Raw genomic sequence first — 19,847 nt, forward strand, 5'->3', positions numbered from 1 at the left:
CTACAGGCTCTTTGTCCCCAATGAAAAGCAGTGCAGTGGACATACAGTGCTCATTGTGTTTTAAATATCTTTAGCCACAGATTTGTCGAAGCCTGTTGATAAATATGAAATGATACAATGGAATACACACTAAAATAAAATAACTCATCTTCTACATGGTACAACATCCCTTATTAAAAAATCAGCCATTTTAACCAACATTCTAAAAATAACAAAAATAATCTCCAAAAATAAAATATGTTCTAAAAAATAAATTATAATCACACTCTATCTAAAAACAAAATTCTCGCTAATAACAAACCATTAACTACTTTTGCCTCAATAAACTAATTTTCTGCTTATTAATAGTTAGTAAGGTAGTTGTTAAGTTTAGGTATTGGGTAAGATTAGGGATGTAGAATATGGTCATGCAGAACATGTGCTTTATATGTACTAAAAAACAGCCAATATGTTAATAATAGGCATGCTAATAAGCAACTAGTTAATAGTGAGAATTGGTCCTCATAATAAAGTGTCCGTCCTATAAAAAAGTGACCTACTAGGGTAGAGGACGAGAATTTAAACCCGGTATATGCTTTTGTCGAAATCATCAGTCTACATTATTTCATTATCTCCTACATTATCTCAAAGTTTACAAAAACACCAAAAACACAATACCCAGGACGAGAATTTAAACCCAGGACGAGACTGCTTTAGAAACCTTGTGTAGATTGTTTGCTGTAAATTCTAATAGATCCTTGAGTGTTTGGTGACTCTTACCTTATTTTGTTGTGTAAAAAAGTGCTACACTAGAGTGTGGTGTCAGTGTAATAACTTTAAACAATCACAGAATCACTGAAAACCAACATGGCAGAATTCCCAGCTAGGAAACAGACACACTCATTCACCAGGACACTGAGGCATATAGCGGTTATAGTGGGAATACCTCTGATCTACCGTTTTACTCTTCTAGTACAGTGAAACAAGTTTAAACCGCAATTGCCAAAGGACATAAACAGAGACTCTGGATATAAAGACTCTTCTTTGTTGCCCCATTTTGCTTTTGTTTTCATTTTTTTTCCATCCTCATTCTTCCTGGAAACAAACAGAGGCAGGAAGTTGAGGGATGGCAAACTCCCTCCCGTCTCGCTCCCCAGACACCCGAGCAGTGTAAATGTTTATGATTCACACAGCTCTTTAAAAAGGTAACGTTTGCACCAGAGACACAGTGTTACCTCCGATTTAAAATGGCTCCTCCCCAATTTCTCTTTCCATTGTGAGATGGAGTGTGAGAACGGGGGAAAAGCCCTCTTAGGACTATAGTCTCTTAATAAACAATACACAAACACTTCTTTGGGGTGCTTCCTTCATAGCCTTTTATTCTATTACCAGGATCTATGTCTCTTTCCTGCAGTTTGTGTTCCTTTTCTTTCAAGAATACGGCAGTTTATAGTGGCTTCTATGGCACAAAACATTGCACTTATTGGGAGATGGCATGTCCTTGACAAAAAATCGTGGGAGACGGTGCTAATGCTACTGTAGCAGCCCCGTGGTGGTCAAGAGCCAAGACTAATGATTGCATTAGGGCAGAATTACCTACAGTGCTCAGTGAAATGGTGATGAATCTGTTACGGTGTGGACTTAAACATCAAAATACTACCAAAATACACTTAAACATCATTTTACCATGACTGAACCCTTTAAAGCCTCCCTGTGTTGAATTATACATCAGTTTACTAGCAAAAGACTCTTGAGGATGATGGTGCCTGATATAAATAGCATATAAACATGAAAAATACTTTCCACATCCCTTCAAGAGCATTTATATACTATTTATATGGGCCCAGACAAATCTCTGAATCTCAAGGATCAACTGTTGATTTTGTTTGTTCTAGGCCAGAGGTCTGGTTGATGGCTATTTGTAAAGTTCCCAGTCCCACCAGACAAAATGACAGTCACCATTAAGCTCTTCTTCTCTCTCTCTTTTTTCCCACCCCCGAGGAGACTGAGGAGCTTTGGCAGCTCAATTTGCAGCTGCTGAGTTCCAGCATGTTCCACTCAGAGTGTCCCCGACCCCGGGAGTCTTTTATTCATCAATTCCTCTGTCCCCATAGGCTTGTATCTCCTCCCATGCCCCGGGATTTCACACTCCCTCCACCACCCAGTTCCCCATCAACGGACTCCGACTTCTAATTGATTTTGATGAAATTGATAAAAGAGTTTCCCTTTTTGTCTCCACTATTCCAAACCCCTCCCCCTCCCCCACACACACACAGACACACTACACTCATTACCAACCCCTCCCCCTTCGTCCCCTCTCCTTCTCTCCAATCCGCTACTGGCAAGATCTGTATACATGCCCCATAATGCTCAACTTCCCAGACAGTTTTCCTCATATTAAAAGAAATGACACGTATAAATAACAGTTTTTGCTCTGCAGTCTCACCCTAAACTTTTAGGTGAACATTTATTTATTTTATTTTATTTTTGCGTGGGTGCCTCTGATCGTCTAATACAAATGCTGACATATGTCAAAATGAAGACAGGAACAGAGTAAGACAGAGGAAGGACTTAGAGTCAGGTAAGCAGTGTGCAGAGAGCAGGAGAAATGATGTCTTTGACAGTTTGGTGCAGTTTTCACTCGGCTCTGAACTGAACTGCAGCCTCAAGGGTGCATCATGACAGCTGACTTCCCCTAAAAAACTAATATTAACATTTAACTGAATCAGACATTAAAGACTCACAGAATTCCTGTCTATTATGAGACACGTGTGTAGTGTATTATGTGTGTATATATTATATATTTCCCTTTTATATATTATATTTGTGTGGCTGTTGGTATAAGATATATATATAAAGCTCTAATAATTAAACAGAAAAAAGTCTTTTAAATAAATTTGTGTGGCTTTTGGCGGGACTAAGAATGTTTGAGAAGAAAGTTTTGAAGGGTTGAGATGAAAAATGTGAATCATGATAATTAAACAGTTTTAAGGAAAACATACTTTTGACAAAAACATAAAAAAAAACACTTGAATTTGAATAAGAAAAAATCTAGAAGGAATACTATTGTTTCAAATAATCCAATTTTAACATTTAAAAGTTAATAAACAATTAAAGGACCAATACTAAAAAAAAAGAAAGAAAAACATTATATATATCTATTAAAAAAAAAATAAAAAAAACCTAGGCAGAGCACAATGGACTTGAATAGATTGTGTATATTGGCCAGGTCCAACTGTGTAAAATAGACTCGTTATTAAAAAAATAGCACAGACACAGTGCCTGTGTGAACGCCCCCTTAAACGTGCTGTTTATTTTCCTGCATTCAAGCATTTTTCACTCTATAAGGTGTCAGAGTAGTACTGCAAGGTGTTGGAGCTTAGCTCTGCAGCGGTTACCTTCACAACAGTGTGTAAAAATGAGGAAATTAATCGTGTTTTTATTCAGAGCTTTCACGCCTTACTCTGGCAGGTAGGCCTTGAGGTCGTTCTCTTTGAAGGTGTTCCCTTCCTCTCAAAAACATAAAAACATCTTATACAATCACATAACTCTGAATAGCACTGCTCTGCCTTGAACCCCCAGTCTCCAAAACCCTTCTTCTGCATACTCGGAATGGGGTTTAATCAGCTCAAGAGGGGGCTTCTTATCTTTCTGCACTTGTTATGGATAGCTTATTGAACATATCAGAGAGGGAAAAAAGGAGCAGTTCATTATTTCTAGGGTTGGCAACGAGGCTGATGTATCTCATTGCGAACCCTCGGTTGACAGCTCATTTTCCAGACAATCCTGGCTTTGATTCATGGAAAGTGAGAAAGAGAGCGGGACTTTGAGGAAAAAAGGGCTCAGGATTTCATTGCTTATTCAGGACCAACGCTTGTGGCTGCGTGTTAATAATCTCCTCAGAAAACAGACTGAATCCCAATTGTTTGTTGAACACGTATATAACTGTGTGCAATTCTGCGCAGATAGGAATACTGGGAGATTGGCCTCGTGCTCAACATAGAGGAGAAGATTAAGGCAAGGTAATGTGCTGTTTGATAGTCATGGTGAGAAAGAACAGCTGCTCTTCAATCTCAAGTCATTTTGGGAGACAGAAAGGAAAGAGAAATGAAAAAGCGTGTGTCTAAGGGGTTTATGAGAGAGAGATTGTAAAAAAGGAAAAGCACTGAGTGAGTGTTTTAGCAGGGTAGACGGATAGGTCAGCTAAAACGCGGTGCCATGCCATCTGCATTGTGCCAAATTCTACTTACTGAATCATCTTTTTTTTAGAGATAGTTTAACTAAACTACACTTCATTCCCACCCAACCCACATCTCTATCTCTATCCAACTGGTAACAATCCTCAGGTACTTCCTGACTCATGGCCCTCATCCAAACCCACATTACTTTCCTTTCTCTTGCACTCATGGAAATCCACAGGTAACAAAGCCCAGGGGCAAAGCATCCTCTAGAGTGCAGAAGATAAAAAGAAACTAGCCTCACCGCATCCCCAGCTGTGCTCTAACCGGAACGTAACTAATAGTGAGGTGAGACAAAGTCCATCCCTGTGGAGGGCTCTTGTCTGCTACTGGGGAGCCCAGGTCTCCAAGTAAGCAGAGCGAGGTGGAGCAGAGCATAAATCACAAAAGTAAGCATTTCTTGTATCCCGCCCCAGATACTTCCACCCAGGTGGAGCAGAGCATAGCTCAGAATTAGGATGGTCCGTTGGTCTATGTGAGAGATTTCTGGGCCAGCTGACAGAAATGCTTTCGGTTAAGTGCTGCCCTGCCAATGAGAAGTTTACATTCACTGATCTTTTACATCCATCCATCCATCCATACATCTGGTTTTCAGTGATTTATTCTGCACTGTTGTTTAGGGTTGGGTATCGAAAACCAGTTCCATTTTAGAACCGGTTCCAAATTTCCAAGAACCGGGTATTTGATAGGATAAGGAGAAATGCATTTCGAAAGCGTGCTTAACGAATTCCTGCGTTCGCATTTCAATTTGATTAAAAACGATTAAGTAAAGGAAGGAAAAGAATTTGCGCCCTGTTTGTGTGCAGCGCACATGAAGCGCAAGCGCGTGCACAGAGAGCAGCACTCGGCGGTCGCACTGCGGTGTCCGTTCTCGGCCGTTCCGTGATTTCCACTGTGTTTTTGTTCCGAGCCGTAAACTGACTGCTTTCTTATTTGTTGACCCACCTATACAGAAAACTACATCAGTATATCAATCATAAACACAGCCGTTTTTGTCTTACGTGAACGTAAACAGATGAGAAACAAAACACATATGTACAGTATTTTTGTTTAAAGAGACAACAGCCTAATAAACGCGCTGCCTGTCATTAATGTTAAAGAACAAAAGAAAATGATTCACTGATCTTGACTGAATATATTTAATAAAATTGATTAATCTTACCATTTTATAAAAAACTGTGTCCTATGCAGTGTTTTTAAACTTTTAATTACAGTTTCTGTACCTGAAATTTTGTATTGCTAATTTTGAAATGATATTGCTAATTGATTTGTTTGTTCCTATCTTATTACTGACTGTTTACTTGTCTTTAACACTTTAATATTTGAAATTTATATTAATCTAGTTGTTTTTGCTATGTTTTTTTTTTAGCATTTTTTGTATCACAGGCAAAATTCATCTTGCAGTTTTTTGTAGGCTGCTGATTTTTGCTCATGTTATTCAGCTGCAACAGAATGCTTTGTAAAAAAGACAGAATACATGTTTGACATCTAAATGTTTGACTTATTTTTTTTTATATTGGATTTTTTATCTTATTGGAATCGAAATTAGGAATCGATAAGAATCAGAATTGATAAGCAATTCCATACAATACCCTACCCTACTGTTGTTAGAAAATTATGCTATCAAAACACTTTGATCAACAACAAAAAAAACCCTAAACAAAAAAAAAATAAGTCGAAATTATCATCTAAAAAATTTAAATTTAAACTTACAAAATTCAAACAAATAATAAGACAAAACAATAATATGATAATTTAGATTATGAGATAAAAAGTCAAAATTATGACAAAATCAAAATTATGAGATACAAAGTCAATAATGACAAATCATAATTATGACAAGTCCGAAATATGAGTCAAAACTGAGATAAGACAAAATTGGAAAAAAGTTGTACTAAAAAAAATTATTAATTTACAGAACTAATAAATTAAACTCTTCATAACAAACACTTACTTTATATCACAAAATTGGACTTTATATAATATTATTTATGTCATCAATAATATATTTTAATAAATTCATGGTGGAAAATTTCTTCAATATAAAAAAAATATTTCAAAAATAACAAATAATATGCATAAACCTACAAACCAATCAATAATAGGAAACTACAAACCATTTAGTAATGTTGTGTATTTCATCCCATTGTTTCCAGAAAAAGTGTTTATAAATTTATATTACACTGTATACATTTCCAGGTTGTTGCAATGTTTTCATTTGTCAAAGGGAATATTAATGAAAAAATCTTGCAAATATAAAAATACATTGCTAAAATTAAAAATCAATTATTCTTTTGTTTTAGGGTCAGTGGAAATATTGGCAGGGACAGTATAAAAAAAAATATATATATATAATACATTTGTGAGCCCTGTAGACTTACAAATCACACATAGAGAACTAGGACATTCATCCAATCAGTGCAATGTCATCAGTGCCGATGACGAGCTGAACCAGACGCTCATCCTCACAGCCTCTCTTTTTGACCGGGATTGGATTGGACTGTGTGGCGAGTGCTGCCAAAAAGTGAGCCGCGATCGGTAGGCAGGCAGTTTAATACACGGTAGGATGAGATCCCTGCTGGCATGAAGCCCACAGCACCCACAACAAGCCCCACTCAACTCCATTAACTCCCATTAGAATAGCTCAGCTCGCTTCACTAAAACTCAACATTCCTGATCCACGCTTACGAACAAAAACTAAATGCGTGTCCACTGAAATGCGCGCTGATTAAAAGAGTGGACTGCACTCAAAAAACACGCCCACGCTTATACAAACACGATAATCTGTTGGACACATTATTTACTTTAGCAGATGTCAGTTGTGTACTGCATTTTGTTTCTTGGATCGCCAGTGTTCGCACACTCAAGGAAAGATTACGAATAAACTCTGCAGCGGTGAAGAAAGAAAAAAATCAGCTGTCTTCTGACAACTACATTGTACCCGGCAGTTTTCTGTCCAGAATACAAAGAGACATTTATCACTGCAGCTGGGTAGAAAAGAGAGAGGGGGGAAAAAATAAATGAAAGAGAGAAATGGCTGCTAAAAAAATACGGCAGTGCGAGAATTTCTTTTTTAATCCCCTTTATAATAATGTGGCATCTGAGTGCAGAGAAGCTTTAGACCATTCATATTAACGCAGCATGCATCTGACTGCATTGAAGCTCTCCCCATTTCCTTTCCCTGCTATATTTCCAGTTTTGTCTTCATAAAACCAAACAACACACATCACTAAAACCATAAAACCCTTCATCCTGAATCGTAACAGTAAAATGACGCCTCCTGCTCGTCAGAGGTAATTACAGCCATTACGAAAAGGTTAAAACCCTGGGCAGCTGGCCTTTCTGTATCCTGCCACTCTGATGTATATTCATTTGCCCTGGTGTAAACATGAAATGATGGGCTGATACGCATACGCACACGTATCATCAAACGTGCAATGACTGACAGAGTTCACAGGCATGCCTTCATCTCCTCAACTCCTTCATCCTTCTGTCCTCACTGCATCCTCCCTCAGCCCAATGCAGATGATCTCAGTGGGTTAAAATTCAGTTCATTTTCTTCTCCTGCATAGAAATTACTTCAGCTGGGCATATTATCAGCTATTGATGAAAGATTAAAGACAGGAACTGGTGAGTGAGATCAGTTACGGCCACAAACCCTGGGAGCCTCCCCACCTCGCCCAAAGGCTTCATCTCTGTTTAAAGACAGCTTCACAACGCAGAAAACCTCAGCAAACCTTTCACGTGCAAATACCCTCCCACTTTCAAATACCCTTTCAAATCCTTTCATCCCTCCCAAAATCTTCAACCATCCCCTTTCCTCAAGAACATAATCAGACCTATTCCATGCATCAAAAAAAAATGTGGTGTGCATTCTGAATGTGCCACTGCAACAGACTTTGTTTTCCTGCATGCCTCACCTATGGTCTGTTTTCAAGGCTTTCAAAAAGTGGAGATTGAACTCAGTTACTCTATCCTCTGGGAAGCCAATTAACCTTCATGGTTTTAGGGCTCTTGCCCCCAACCCCTTAAAAAGGAGGATAAAAACTAATGGGGAAGGCTGGCTGTTAAGTTTAATGGGAGACAAGGAGGCCTCAAAATGGGTTTTTTAATGATGCTCCCCTGCTCTCATGCACTACCCATTAAAGTGTAGGCTGGAATGGGCTGCTGCACTGCAAGACTGGAGATCAACACAACCAAACGGGCTAAACATCACAGCAGGTGCTCAGACACTTTTTGTCTTCCCATCTTAAAGGATAATATGCAATCTTACTCATTATTTCTGTCACATTAACATCACAAAAGTTTTAAAAAGGCAGCCTAATATGTCTCCATCCTAATCTGTGCTGTCACTTGGATGATTCTCATTGGTGATAGATGTCTCTTTTAATCTCAGGATCATTAGCTCCCATGTCAAACTCCTCTCATAGGCTTTGCTCCTGATCCTGCAGAATGCTACCCTGTCGTGAAATACAGAAAACCAGAATTAGAAATGTGTAGATGGGAACAAAAAATTTATTAATGGGAGCGAACTTCATTCTCTAAGTTTGGGGTGGGTAAGATGATGGTTTAAAAAAAAAAAAAAAAGGATGCTGTGCACACCAATGATGCATTTATTTGATCATTATCACAGTGCGAACAGTAATAGTGAAAAATATTATTACAGTTTAGTTTTCTATTTTAATATATTTTAGAATTTATTCCTGTGATGGCAAAACTGAATTTTCAGCAGCCATTATTGCAGTTTTAGTGTCACATGATTATTTAGATATCATTCTAATATGCTGAATTGATTCTCATTAAACATTTAATATTATTATTATCAGTGTTGTAAACATAAATATTTTTGGAAACCTTACTAAATTGTTACAGAATTTTTATTTTTTTATTTTTCAAAGTTCTCAAAACCCTAATCTCAACGACACCAAAACTGAAAAAAAGTGGTTTAGAAAAGTAGTCATCTGCAGATAAATATTTTAATATTCTTGAACAAAAATTTATATTTTTAAGTGTGATTCAAGTGTCCTAATACTTTCTGCAGCCACTTTTTATAGCATAAATACAAGCTGCTCACCCCTGCAGTCCAGCACCGCCCCAGTTGAGCTGGAATTGTGAAAGAGCACGAGAGGTGACTGGGGACCGTCACCAGGGCTTCTTAAGACTAGTGCCTTTCTCTGTACTCTGTCTTATTCTTCTGTCATGGATAAGGGCATTTAATGTCACGGCCCTGCATGTGGCCAGGAGTGGGCACCAGGGAAATCCAATTAACTTCAGCCACAGCAACACTGCTCACATTGTGCCTTTCGCAGTCCCACCCACCCCTCTGACACAACCGGGTGCCTTCCATCGCCAATGACCCTCTAACTTCCTTTGACTCAACTCGAGTCTGACATTCGTCTATGCTGTTTTTCCTCTTGTTTGTGATCTCAGGGTTTACACTGAGGAATACGCCCCACAATGCTGAGTCTCTGCTCGGTGCATGACTCATACTTTCTTTAAGGTAAGCTTTTGCAGCATATAGATGAGCAATCACATATGTCCCCTCCCCACCGTCTGGCTGTGATTCAAGGCAAGGTCTGCTGCCATTTCAGCTGCATTGCTGATCCGCCTGTTAATTTTGCTCAGTACTATACTGCGTTTTGTGATGGTTGGCGAGAACTGCTGTTTTTGGGCATGTGGGGAGTGAAGACTATTGAAATACTAATAAAAAGGGAGACTGTAAGTGTCCATAGGGATGTGAAAATAAATCGGGGTGTGGCATCCCTGGTGAGAGGCCAGACGGCTACCGACTTGCACGGCTAAAGTGCACCTGGACCTGGGTTTCGATGCACCTCGGTGGCACTATAAGCATCAGGTGAGCCAGCAAAATAAAACACAAATGGGATGTAAAAAACTCTTCCATTACAGGTAGCACTTTCCTAACCGTCTTTATATATGCATAGGTAAATCAAGTCTGAAAAATAAAAGACAAATGGGATGTAAACAAGCAGTCAGACTGTGTGCCGTCACCCTGAAAAGAAAGAATGTAAAAGAAGGAGAAAGGCAGAAGAGGCATGTAGGAAATAATAAGGGAGTTGGTTTAAAGAAAGTAGGAGAAAGACACAGACATGGGCATGAAGAAGAGAGTGAGAAACAAAAAAGACAAAAGAATGAAAGAAAGCGAATGAGATAGGCCAGCTTGAAAAACAAGATAAAACGGAATATAAAACGCATAGCCAAGACTGACACCGTGAACATGCCTGAATGAGAAGGCACACTGCATTAATTATGTAACAGAGTCTATGCAAGCAGGCCGCTCGCACACGTCTCACAGGGAATGACAGTCTGGAGATATTAGTATTCGGCTGATGCATTTAGGTCCAGCTGTTGAAGAGAAGACACATTGATTTTAGGCACTCAGGTTGCATTGTGTCCAGGTGCGTTTGTGTCAGTCTTAGCTTGACATGAACAGGGCACCGGCTTTATTCCCACTGAATAAAACAAGATGCATAAAAACTATTTAAAAACATTTCAGTAGCACAATGGGAGGAAGATGAAGCAATAGCAGTTTGTGGGAGAGGAAGTTAAGGTTTTTAAGTTAACTCTTCTTTTTGGGCTTTAAATAGCCACTTCTGCTTTGGTCAGTCCATGAATAATATAGCTTTTGAGGATGTGTATGTTATATACATTGATACATAACATGAATAATTATATACACTACCGTTCAAAAGTTTGGGGTCAGAAAGATACTTTAACACTTTTATTCAGCAAGGATGCATTAAATTGATCAAAAGTGACAGTGAAGACAATTATGTTACAAAAGACTTCTATTCATTAATTTTTTACCAGTTTTAAATATATTCAAATAGAAATCAGTTAATTTAAATTGTAATATTTTACAATATTACTATTTTTACACATTTGCCTGAATTCAAATGTCCAGTTATAATGAATTATTCTTTTTATTTTTCTCAAATCAAATGCAAGCATTAATTAAAGAAGAAGAAAGAAAAAAAAATTAAAAGAGGGAAAGTCAAGAGACAAAGAGTAAACAGAAAAAGAACTGTACATTCATCCACCCACAAACCTATTTTTGCCACCCATGCCCTGAAGCCAGTTACATTCTCTAGGCTGGATGCTTTATGAATAGCAAATTAAGTCCTAATAGAAGAATATCTCATAGGCTTGCTTCGAGCAGATTTCAGAGGGGTTCACTAACTTTGGCAATGTGCTTCTCACAGATGATTTAATTCACTGCAGCCAGTGAGTTTGCATCCTCCATTCCACTTCCCATGCATCCAAACCCTCAACCCCCAAAGCCCAGCCCATCCCCTTACAGATGTAATTTACTCTCTGCTTTGCCCCTCTCGCTCTTCTCAGACTCAAGGGTTTCTGAGAGTAAATTAGCTACATTGCTCGGTCAAGCTTAAACACAGAATGCAGCATTTGTAAGATTATTTAAAGATGTCCTCCACAAACCAATCCTTTTGGAAAAGAAGAGCTGGCTATTATGACTTAATGCCTTTGTGTGCATGCCTCGGTGGCTGCCAGATCTATGAGTCAGGTTAATTTTGGGGTCACCATTATCAAGAACTCAGTGGCTGAGTACCACTACAATGGCCTTCTCTGTGCTTGTCCAGAACTAATGAGCTAATCTGTAATTTCCAAACCCACAGACATAAAATCCAGTTTTCTGTCAAATATTTCCCAGTGTTTTATATCAGTGGCCTCTAAGAGGATAGAGGATAAGAGATGGCCTTTGGCCTTCCTCAAGGGATTCTAACCCTTTAGCTCAGTTCAACTCTACATAGTGTCTCTGAAGCTTTGGTTTTCTATATAATAAAGAGCTGAAAGACTGTGGAGGTTACCATGGAAAGTGTACATCCTTCAGAATCAACCTTTTAATTTCAATGCTTAAATAAATTAAATAAGGCTAAAAATAAAGGCTACTACTGACAGCCATAGTTTTAATATTGTCTATTAGTACTCTAATAGTACTCTAATAGTTACTATAAAAAAGATACACTGTTAGCTGAATAGAAAGTAAATATTTTCCAGTTAATGTTTCACACATTTTATTTTTCACTTTTTTTCCATATTATATTATATTATATTATATTATTCCATATTATATTATATTATATTATATTATATTATATTATATTATATTATATTATATATTATATTATATTATATTAAGGAATTTAATAATATATTTAAAGTAATTTTTTATATTATTTTAATTTTAGGAAGGGTGTCTCTTTGAAAGCAGATCATAACATTTGGTGGTCTGTGGTATCAAAAAGCTTGAAATCCCCTGACTGAGTTCATAAAAAAATGTTGGCAAGCAATGAATCACAACATGAGAATCTAGCTGCATACAGTATAAAGAGCATTTGTAACAATTACGCCGTAATGCTGTTGTAAACAAATAATGCTACTAAACCGTCTCTCACCACAAAAGAAAAGAAATAGATTCTACCTGTGTGAAGCACATGCTCAACTCATTACCACAACATCAAGCAGTCCATTTGCTAGCCTCCACCCTCCTCTTCCCCAACATAAAGCAGCTCATTTTTGCTTCAAAGTGATTCATGAAACAGCATCACAATGTCTTTTTCCCTCATGCAGTTACACAGCTGTTAAGCAGATACTGTTTGTACCAATCTACGGCTACCGCATTGTTTGTCAGCACCAGTGTAGAAATTCATTCTTTAACTAGGACCAGCCACAGAGGGTCTGATGGGGCGGGAGGAAAGGCGGAGAGACATATTTTGTAGCTGTGGCACTAATTCACACAAAGGCAGCGGTCAAAAAAGAACAGTGTGGTGGTAAACCACAGATATAAGTTGAGCTGTCAAAGTGCTTTTGAGACTAAAGGAGTGCAGATGGCTTCACTGAGGAGACTGGCTGTCAGACACACTTACCAGAGCAGGATAAACCAGACCCTGATTTACTTCCTGATAAATTGACTGTACTAATGTTAAGACACAGAAGCAGGCACAGGGAACCCTTGATTTGCCATCCATATGACAGTCCTTAACAAGGCTAAGCAGCGAGTAATATCCTCAAAAATTAATATCCAAACCAAAGAAAGACGGAGGACGTCAAGGTCACTTTCATGAAGGAGTCACAAAATTGAGTGGAGAAGACAGAGAGAAGCAGATATACAGGGGTAAGACAAAAACAGACTTATTTTTCGAATGGTGTGAAAGAGGGAGGGAGAAAAAAAAGAGGAAGACAGGGAGCGAGCAGATGGAGTGAGAATGCTGGAGAGCTGCTCTAGATGGCAAGGTCTCTGCACCGAGTGCCGTCTTCGTGGCTCAGTGACGCATCCTCCTCCACTGTTTGTAAAAACAAGACCATCACACTCCATCTTGTGATCCCGCCGGGATGAGGGCTCGCGGCTGATTTATGGTGCACAGACTGAATTGCCTGGCTGGGATGACAGCAGCACTTGGACTCTCCCTCGTGGGAAGCCCCCAGCGTCTGCCTGGCTTGTCGGAGCCTGTGCATGGCAGCTTGCGATAGTGTTAGAGTGGAGACAAGGTTCCCAACATGACCCCCATCCTGGACCGACGTGCCGCAAAGCCACCCAGGACCTCCCGGCCTCTTCCTCTGCCTGCAATGAATGACATGAATGAGATGAAGGATGCTTGCAAAACATTTATTCAAATCTCATATATCCAAATAAACCTGACATACCATTTAATGATTCACCTATTACAAAGAATAAGCAAGCAGAAAGGTTCAGAAATAATAAATATTAAGAGACATAGAATGAATAAATACATACAATAATAATAATTCTTCCATTCTCTCCTAAAGAGTGTATAGTAGTAATAAATAATTATATTATTAATATAATTAAATTATTATTATTATTATTATTATTATTAATAATAAGAGTAAATAGTCAATTCAAATAAATAAATAAATAAATAAAGTACAGAATTTGACATTGTTGCTGTTTTATTCTTCTTTCTAAAGAATGACTAGAAATCACATTTATTATTTTTATTATAATTACACCTATTTTCTCTCATGCCATGTCAGTATTTGCCCCACCTGCAGTGAAAAGAAAGAAATAAAGTGAGCACCAAACTGATGTCTGCCCTCTCACTCCGGCAGATTATTTCTCACAGGAGCCGGCTGAAGCTGTATTGTTTCATCAGTCAACACGGAACAACAATAGAGAGAGACAAACAAGAAGAAAAATATGCTTTTTGAGGCAGAATGTGTCTAAATATGATTTATACAATCTTTATGCTCAAAACCGCATCAAAACACATTCACGTTTAATATAGTTAATCTTTAAACCGATGAATCATTGTGCAGCTCAGAACGGTTTGATATATTAGGAACATCTTGCTTGTTTCTTCGGCTGTTTCACCTTGTTCCTCAAAGAAATTACGTTCTTTCCCCGAGCCCATAAATCCAAAGTGACTGAATAGTGTCACTGTGAAAACTGCAGGGCCCCGTGGTTGCAATTACATCCCCAGTCGCAGAGTGTGTTTGAGAGGATGTGAGTATGCCCACTCTCCCTCATAAACTCTCTGAGCCCAAGCCTATTCAAACAGGTACATTAGCGGCATTTTCTCTGGCCCTCTCTCGCATTACATTACAACACTGCGAACCTCATGCCTGTATTTTTGGAGAGAAAAGAAAGTGCGTTTTCCAAGGAGGAGCATAATAGCTTCCAAACAAAATGAAAGTCTGGCAGTGACACAAAAGATGTTCAGAATTTTGTTTCCAAAATAAAAGCCATTCCTATTGTTTTAGGAATGCAACACTCAGCCCACACACAAATTGAGCTCATTTAGCCATATTTATGATAACAGATATTTTTAATGAATTAAAACCCCACTTTATGGAGCAGTGTTCTGCAAAATTTAGAGTTCAGGAAGCTGAATTAGAATTGGAGTGAGATGAAGAGAAATTTACTCCTTTTTTCCTGCAATTCAAAACAATGTAACAAAGGTAAAATCTGGGAAATAAAGTGAAACAAAGTGTTCCATTCATCCATCCTTCTGTCCTATCTGTCCATATGTAGTATATATAATTTCAGTTCATACAAATGACAATCCTGTATCCTGTTTGCTACATCAGCTCATATTAAGGAAGTGAATTGGAATTTCCAAGGCATTTCCAATTCAGTTCTGAATGGAGCACAACCCTGTTATTGGTAGAGAGCAATGTGAAATCTTTTACCTGCCGTGTCTTACTTCAAACTCACTGTGACCACTGACCTGCGGTCACCAGGGCTAAATAAACGAGATAAGCTTCATTCTCCACCTCATTAGGAGGCAGATCTGCCTGGGCTCCTCTCTCATGAAGTAAACTGATGATGTTCTACTGCAAGCTGACAGCATTGGTGGGTTTTTACGAAGTGAGCCTTTGCATCACAAGTGGCACTATTCATTATTCTTCAGCCTTGCAGAATGCAGATTGCAGTACACATATTTAAAACACCTCATGCATTCTTTTATCATCTCGGTGCAAAAATCAAACCCCAATATTTCCGATACGTCAGCACTGCTGTGGGACTTTCATCCCTGTGACATTTTTCATAAACTCTGCGCTTTACTTACAAATGTGGAAGAGCGAGGAAACATTGCAGCTTCCGCCTCCAGCCAAAGCCAAGACCATAATTAGAAGGCTTTAAATCCTAGACAGCAAATGTTCCTTCTGACATAGTGCTCTGGACTGTATTTTAAGTCTTTTCCCGGAACTGATTGGCAAGCGTATTTTCCTGATGACTTTCAATAGACATTCTCCGTAGGAGGGCCGTCTGCCTTTCACTGCTCTCTTCTGCACAACTCAAAGATCAGCTGCATTGAAGCTTTAATTGCTCCATTTGTTGGCATTATATTTCTATCTCTTGTAGTCGTAGGGCAAAGAAGTTAGGAAGAGATTCTTGTTTTATCAAGGGTCGACAGGCTTTCATGTCTTACTGCAATTTGTTATATGGTTAGCACAGACCTTTGAGCGAAACATCTGTGAGTTTTGTGGATAAACCACTGACAGGATGCGAGAGAGTTGTTAATGGCATTCTGCTTTCACTCCAATGTAATTCACAAGAGAATCGCTCCACGGGAGACCCCATAAAGGACCGAGACTGAAAAAGACGACAACATCCAATGTATGTACGTGTCCCTCTCATCAGAATGGGAATTGGAAAATGCACTCTTTTTTGAGCATTGCCCATTCAAGAGGTGAGCACGATTTGAATCTTCTTAAAGTGCCTCCGATTGATCCGCAGGATGCAGATAAATCCATGCTTCTGTAGAAAAGCAGATTCTTATGAAATGAAAGGAGGAATTCTGGGTAGGCAGACTGCGCCTTGGCAGGTGTGGTGTCCTCGGCAGTCACTCGCTGTATATGTGGATAATGGTGAGACTCACCTTTGTTGCTATGGTGATAACATTGACTTTTGGTGGTGAAAAGCCCTTTCAAGATGTGGACTTGTGTGTGTGTTCACAGGACTTGGTAATTATGGGCTAAATCACATCAAATACAGAAACCGAACCAGATCCAGAGCTTTACTTTCCAATTTACTTCTTACTTTATCAATTTAATTTCTCCATTCTCCCTGCTGCTCACCTGAGAGTTTTAGTATGAGAAAGCATGCGCACATGTGTGTGTGATGGTCTGGGTGTGGATGCTGCCGTCTATATATGTGGGTCAAACCTCTCTCATAATGCACCGAGACAGAGATACACAAACACACAGGACCTCTCATCTTCTCACATGTGCCGCAGGAGATCTGAAGTGTCCCCAGACTTCTGTCAATCTCCTCCGATCACATTTTAAAAGGGTGACAGATTTGGCAGCGGAGATCTTGGAAAGCAACGCGTTTCAATCTTTAAATATTGATTCAGGGCCCAAAGCTGTGTTGTCCCTCGGAGTCCTGAAAGAGCAGGAAAAGCAGATGATTAGTGATTTTAATTGGATGATCAGTCATGCTCGGGAGTACCAGATGTAAATGTGTGAATCCTTCCCACAATCTCTTGCTGTCACTGAGGGCTACGAGTGTGTAGCAAGGTCTCAACCCTCGGGCTGATTTACCAATAGGGGAGATGACAAAATGTGTCAACAAACATCTGTGTGGTAGATCCTCTGACTATTTTTATTGACGGGGTGAGAACCTGTCATGTTTCATGACATTCATTGGGCAACAATTAATCAACAATAACAGGTGTCCACTGGCTTCACAAGTACTGCAAGCTCTATATCAGCATTCATCAATGTGACTTTGGAATGTCATGTTTAAGGAATACACCTATAAATTACTATATACTGTATGTTATTTACTAATATCAGAGATTTAAACTCAGTCACTCAATATTGTATAAACTGTTCATAAGAAACATTTCAAGAAACTTCTTATTAGCAATGTTGAAAATTAATTTTTATAAATAACAAAAATTTTTATAATATACACAAAAGCTTGGGGTAAGTAATGTTTAAAAAAAAGAAGAGAAATTATCATCTTTAAAAAAAAAAGTGACAGTAATAACAAAAACAAGTAAAAGATTCACATTTCAAATAAACACAGTTCTTTTGAACTTCCTATTAATCAAATTAATCCTGAAACAGTTTCCACATTTATATTAAGCAGCAAAACTGTTTACAACATTTATTATATTATATTATTATTTATTATTTATTTACATTTTTTTTTATTTAATTAACAGCCTTATTTATAAGAAGCATTATATAAATGATGATATGATAAAAAGTTGTTACCTACTGTACATTCAAATAAGAATTCAGATGCCTAAACAACTTACATTTAATATCTGCAATTTACTGGTTATCAGATATAACATTAAAATAATTAGTTTTATCACTCTTGATCTGAATTTTAATAACAGTGAATCCATAATTACTCCTATAATTGCTCTTATTTATTATATGTGAGTGGTGCATGTGGAAACAGCAAACCGAAGAAGCGATTTTGTTATGCAAATGCCATTTGTGTATATTAGCAAACATTTAAGCAGAGAGAGTGCCCTTGTCGTAACCAGATGGCCAATAATGAAATATGTATGGAGTCAAAAGGACTCACACAGAAAGCTGTTTTGGGCTGACTGCTAATAAAAAGAGAGCTGCCTTGATTATTACAGATGCATCTCTTTTAAATAAAAGGGAAGAGAAAGAGGCAGACAGCTACTCAACTTGAGCGAGCGAAAGCTTGGCTTTTTTGTTGTAATGATACAAAAAGCAGCTTGAAAGCTCTTCCCTCCAACACAACAAAGGACAGATCTGTATTAATTCTGGCTTAGACAAATCTTTCTTTTTTTTAAACCCCACAACAGCTTTAAAACATCATTACATATTTATAACTGCCAGCTAGATGACAGAGATGTAGCACAATGTTCAGCATTTAACAATGAGGCTACTTTGCCAGTGTCCCTCACTGTGAAATCTCTGATTGCACTGTCTAAACCCTCCTTTCATCAAGCCTGGCAACAAAGTGAAACAATTACTCACAAGATGGGGATCCACTTTTGATTTAGCAATGCTCCCTTTAAACTGTTTAGTAACAGGCTCTCGAAAGTTCTAGCATTAAAACTTGTTGAAGCAGTAGAGCTAGCTTACGTAAAGATGGAGCGGAGCTCTTCACCATGCCACAGCCTTTTTTCATCCATTTCCAGCTCTGACATGTGCTGAAAAAATGAAAGCTCCAAAACAAAATGTGCCTGAAATCCATGAAGGAAACCACAAATAAGCAGAAGCTGTGCAAATGGCACAATATAGACAACAAAACTAACTCTCACTTTCTCTCGCTCTGTGCAGATCAGTCAGAGGGTTTCCACTGCCAAGATGAATGTCGTATCCTGGGCCACTCTGACCGCTGCTGGATGCCCCGGGTGCCGATGCCAGCAAGAGCAAAGTCTCCTGAACACGGCCGCAACGTCATCGCTCTGTCTATTGAGGCCACCACTGTGGACGTACCTCACTATGAGGACTCTGGCACCATCAAAAGGACTTTTGCCACCTTTGGCAAAGATGGGCCAGATGAGGAGCGGGCCGAACAGAGGGGCAGGCGGCAAACGGCGGAGCCGGCCGTCTGCAGCCCCAAGACCAACGGCACCGTGCGCGAAGCCGGAAACGGCAGGGAGGCCATCAGCCCCATCACCTCCCCAGTGCACCTGAAGAGCCCCCAGTCCAAACCACCCTCCACCTACAATACGCTGAAATGCCGGGACGCAGAGCGCATAGCCAACCACAGCCTGCTGCGGCAGCCAGAGGGGAAGGACAGTGAACCGACCATGCCATACATCAAAACAACACTCCACTACAGCACTGACAAGAAAACCACCCCCATCAAACCAATCAACTAAATTACACCTTAACTTAACCTCATCCCTACAAAAAACACATACACCACACACTACTATGAGTGTGTGTCGACATGTGCGTGTGTGTGTATTTGTGTGCTTTTGCAAGCGTCGAGCCGAACCGGCCCAGGGAAGGGAGACACATGTGCAGCACAACGTATTCTCCAGAGATCGAACAAATGAAGCTGAAAATGTGTCTGCGAGCTCAGACTGTCATCGTGGCTTGGTAGTAACAGCAACGCTTGTACGTTCTTTGCAATCGTCTATCCGCAGTGGACAGGCTGGTTACTGTGTGCTGCGCAAC

General features: G+C 39.0%; 1 protein-coding gene across 1 annotated transcript in view; it reads left to right on the plus strand.

The window, feature by feature from the left end:
* Positions 1-19,546, plus strand: part of LOC109102797 (protocadherin-19-like) — a 24,848-nt gene extending 5,302 nt beyond the window's left edge. The window contains exon 3 of the mRNA XM_042755388.1: positions 18,999-19,546. Within this exon, the coding sequence (XP_042611322.1) occupies positions 18,999-19,546 (548 nt within the window). The remainder of the gene's footprint in view (positions 1-18,998) is intronic.
* Positions 19,547-19,847: the final 301 nt, after the last annotated feature.

This window comes from Cyprinus carpio, unplaced genomic scaffold (assembly GCF_018340385.1).
Source record: "Cyprinus carpio isolate SPL01 unplaced genomic scaffold, ASM1834038v1 S000006694, whole genome shotgun sequence".
Taxonomy (NCBI): Eukaryota; Metazoa; Chordata; class Actinopteri; order Cypriniformes; family Cyprinidae; genus Cyprinus; species Cyprinus carpio.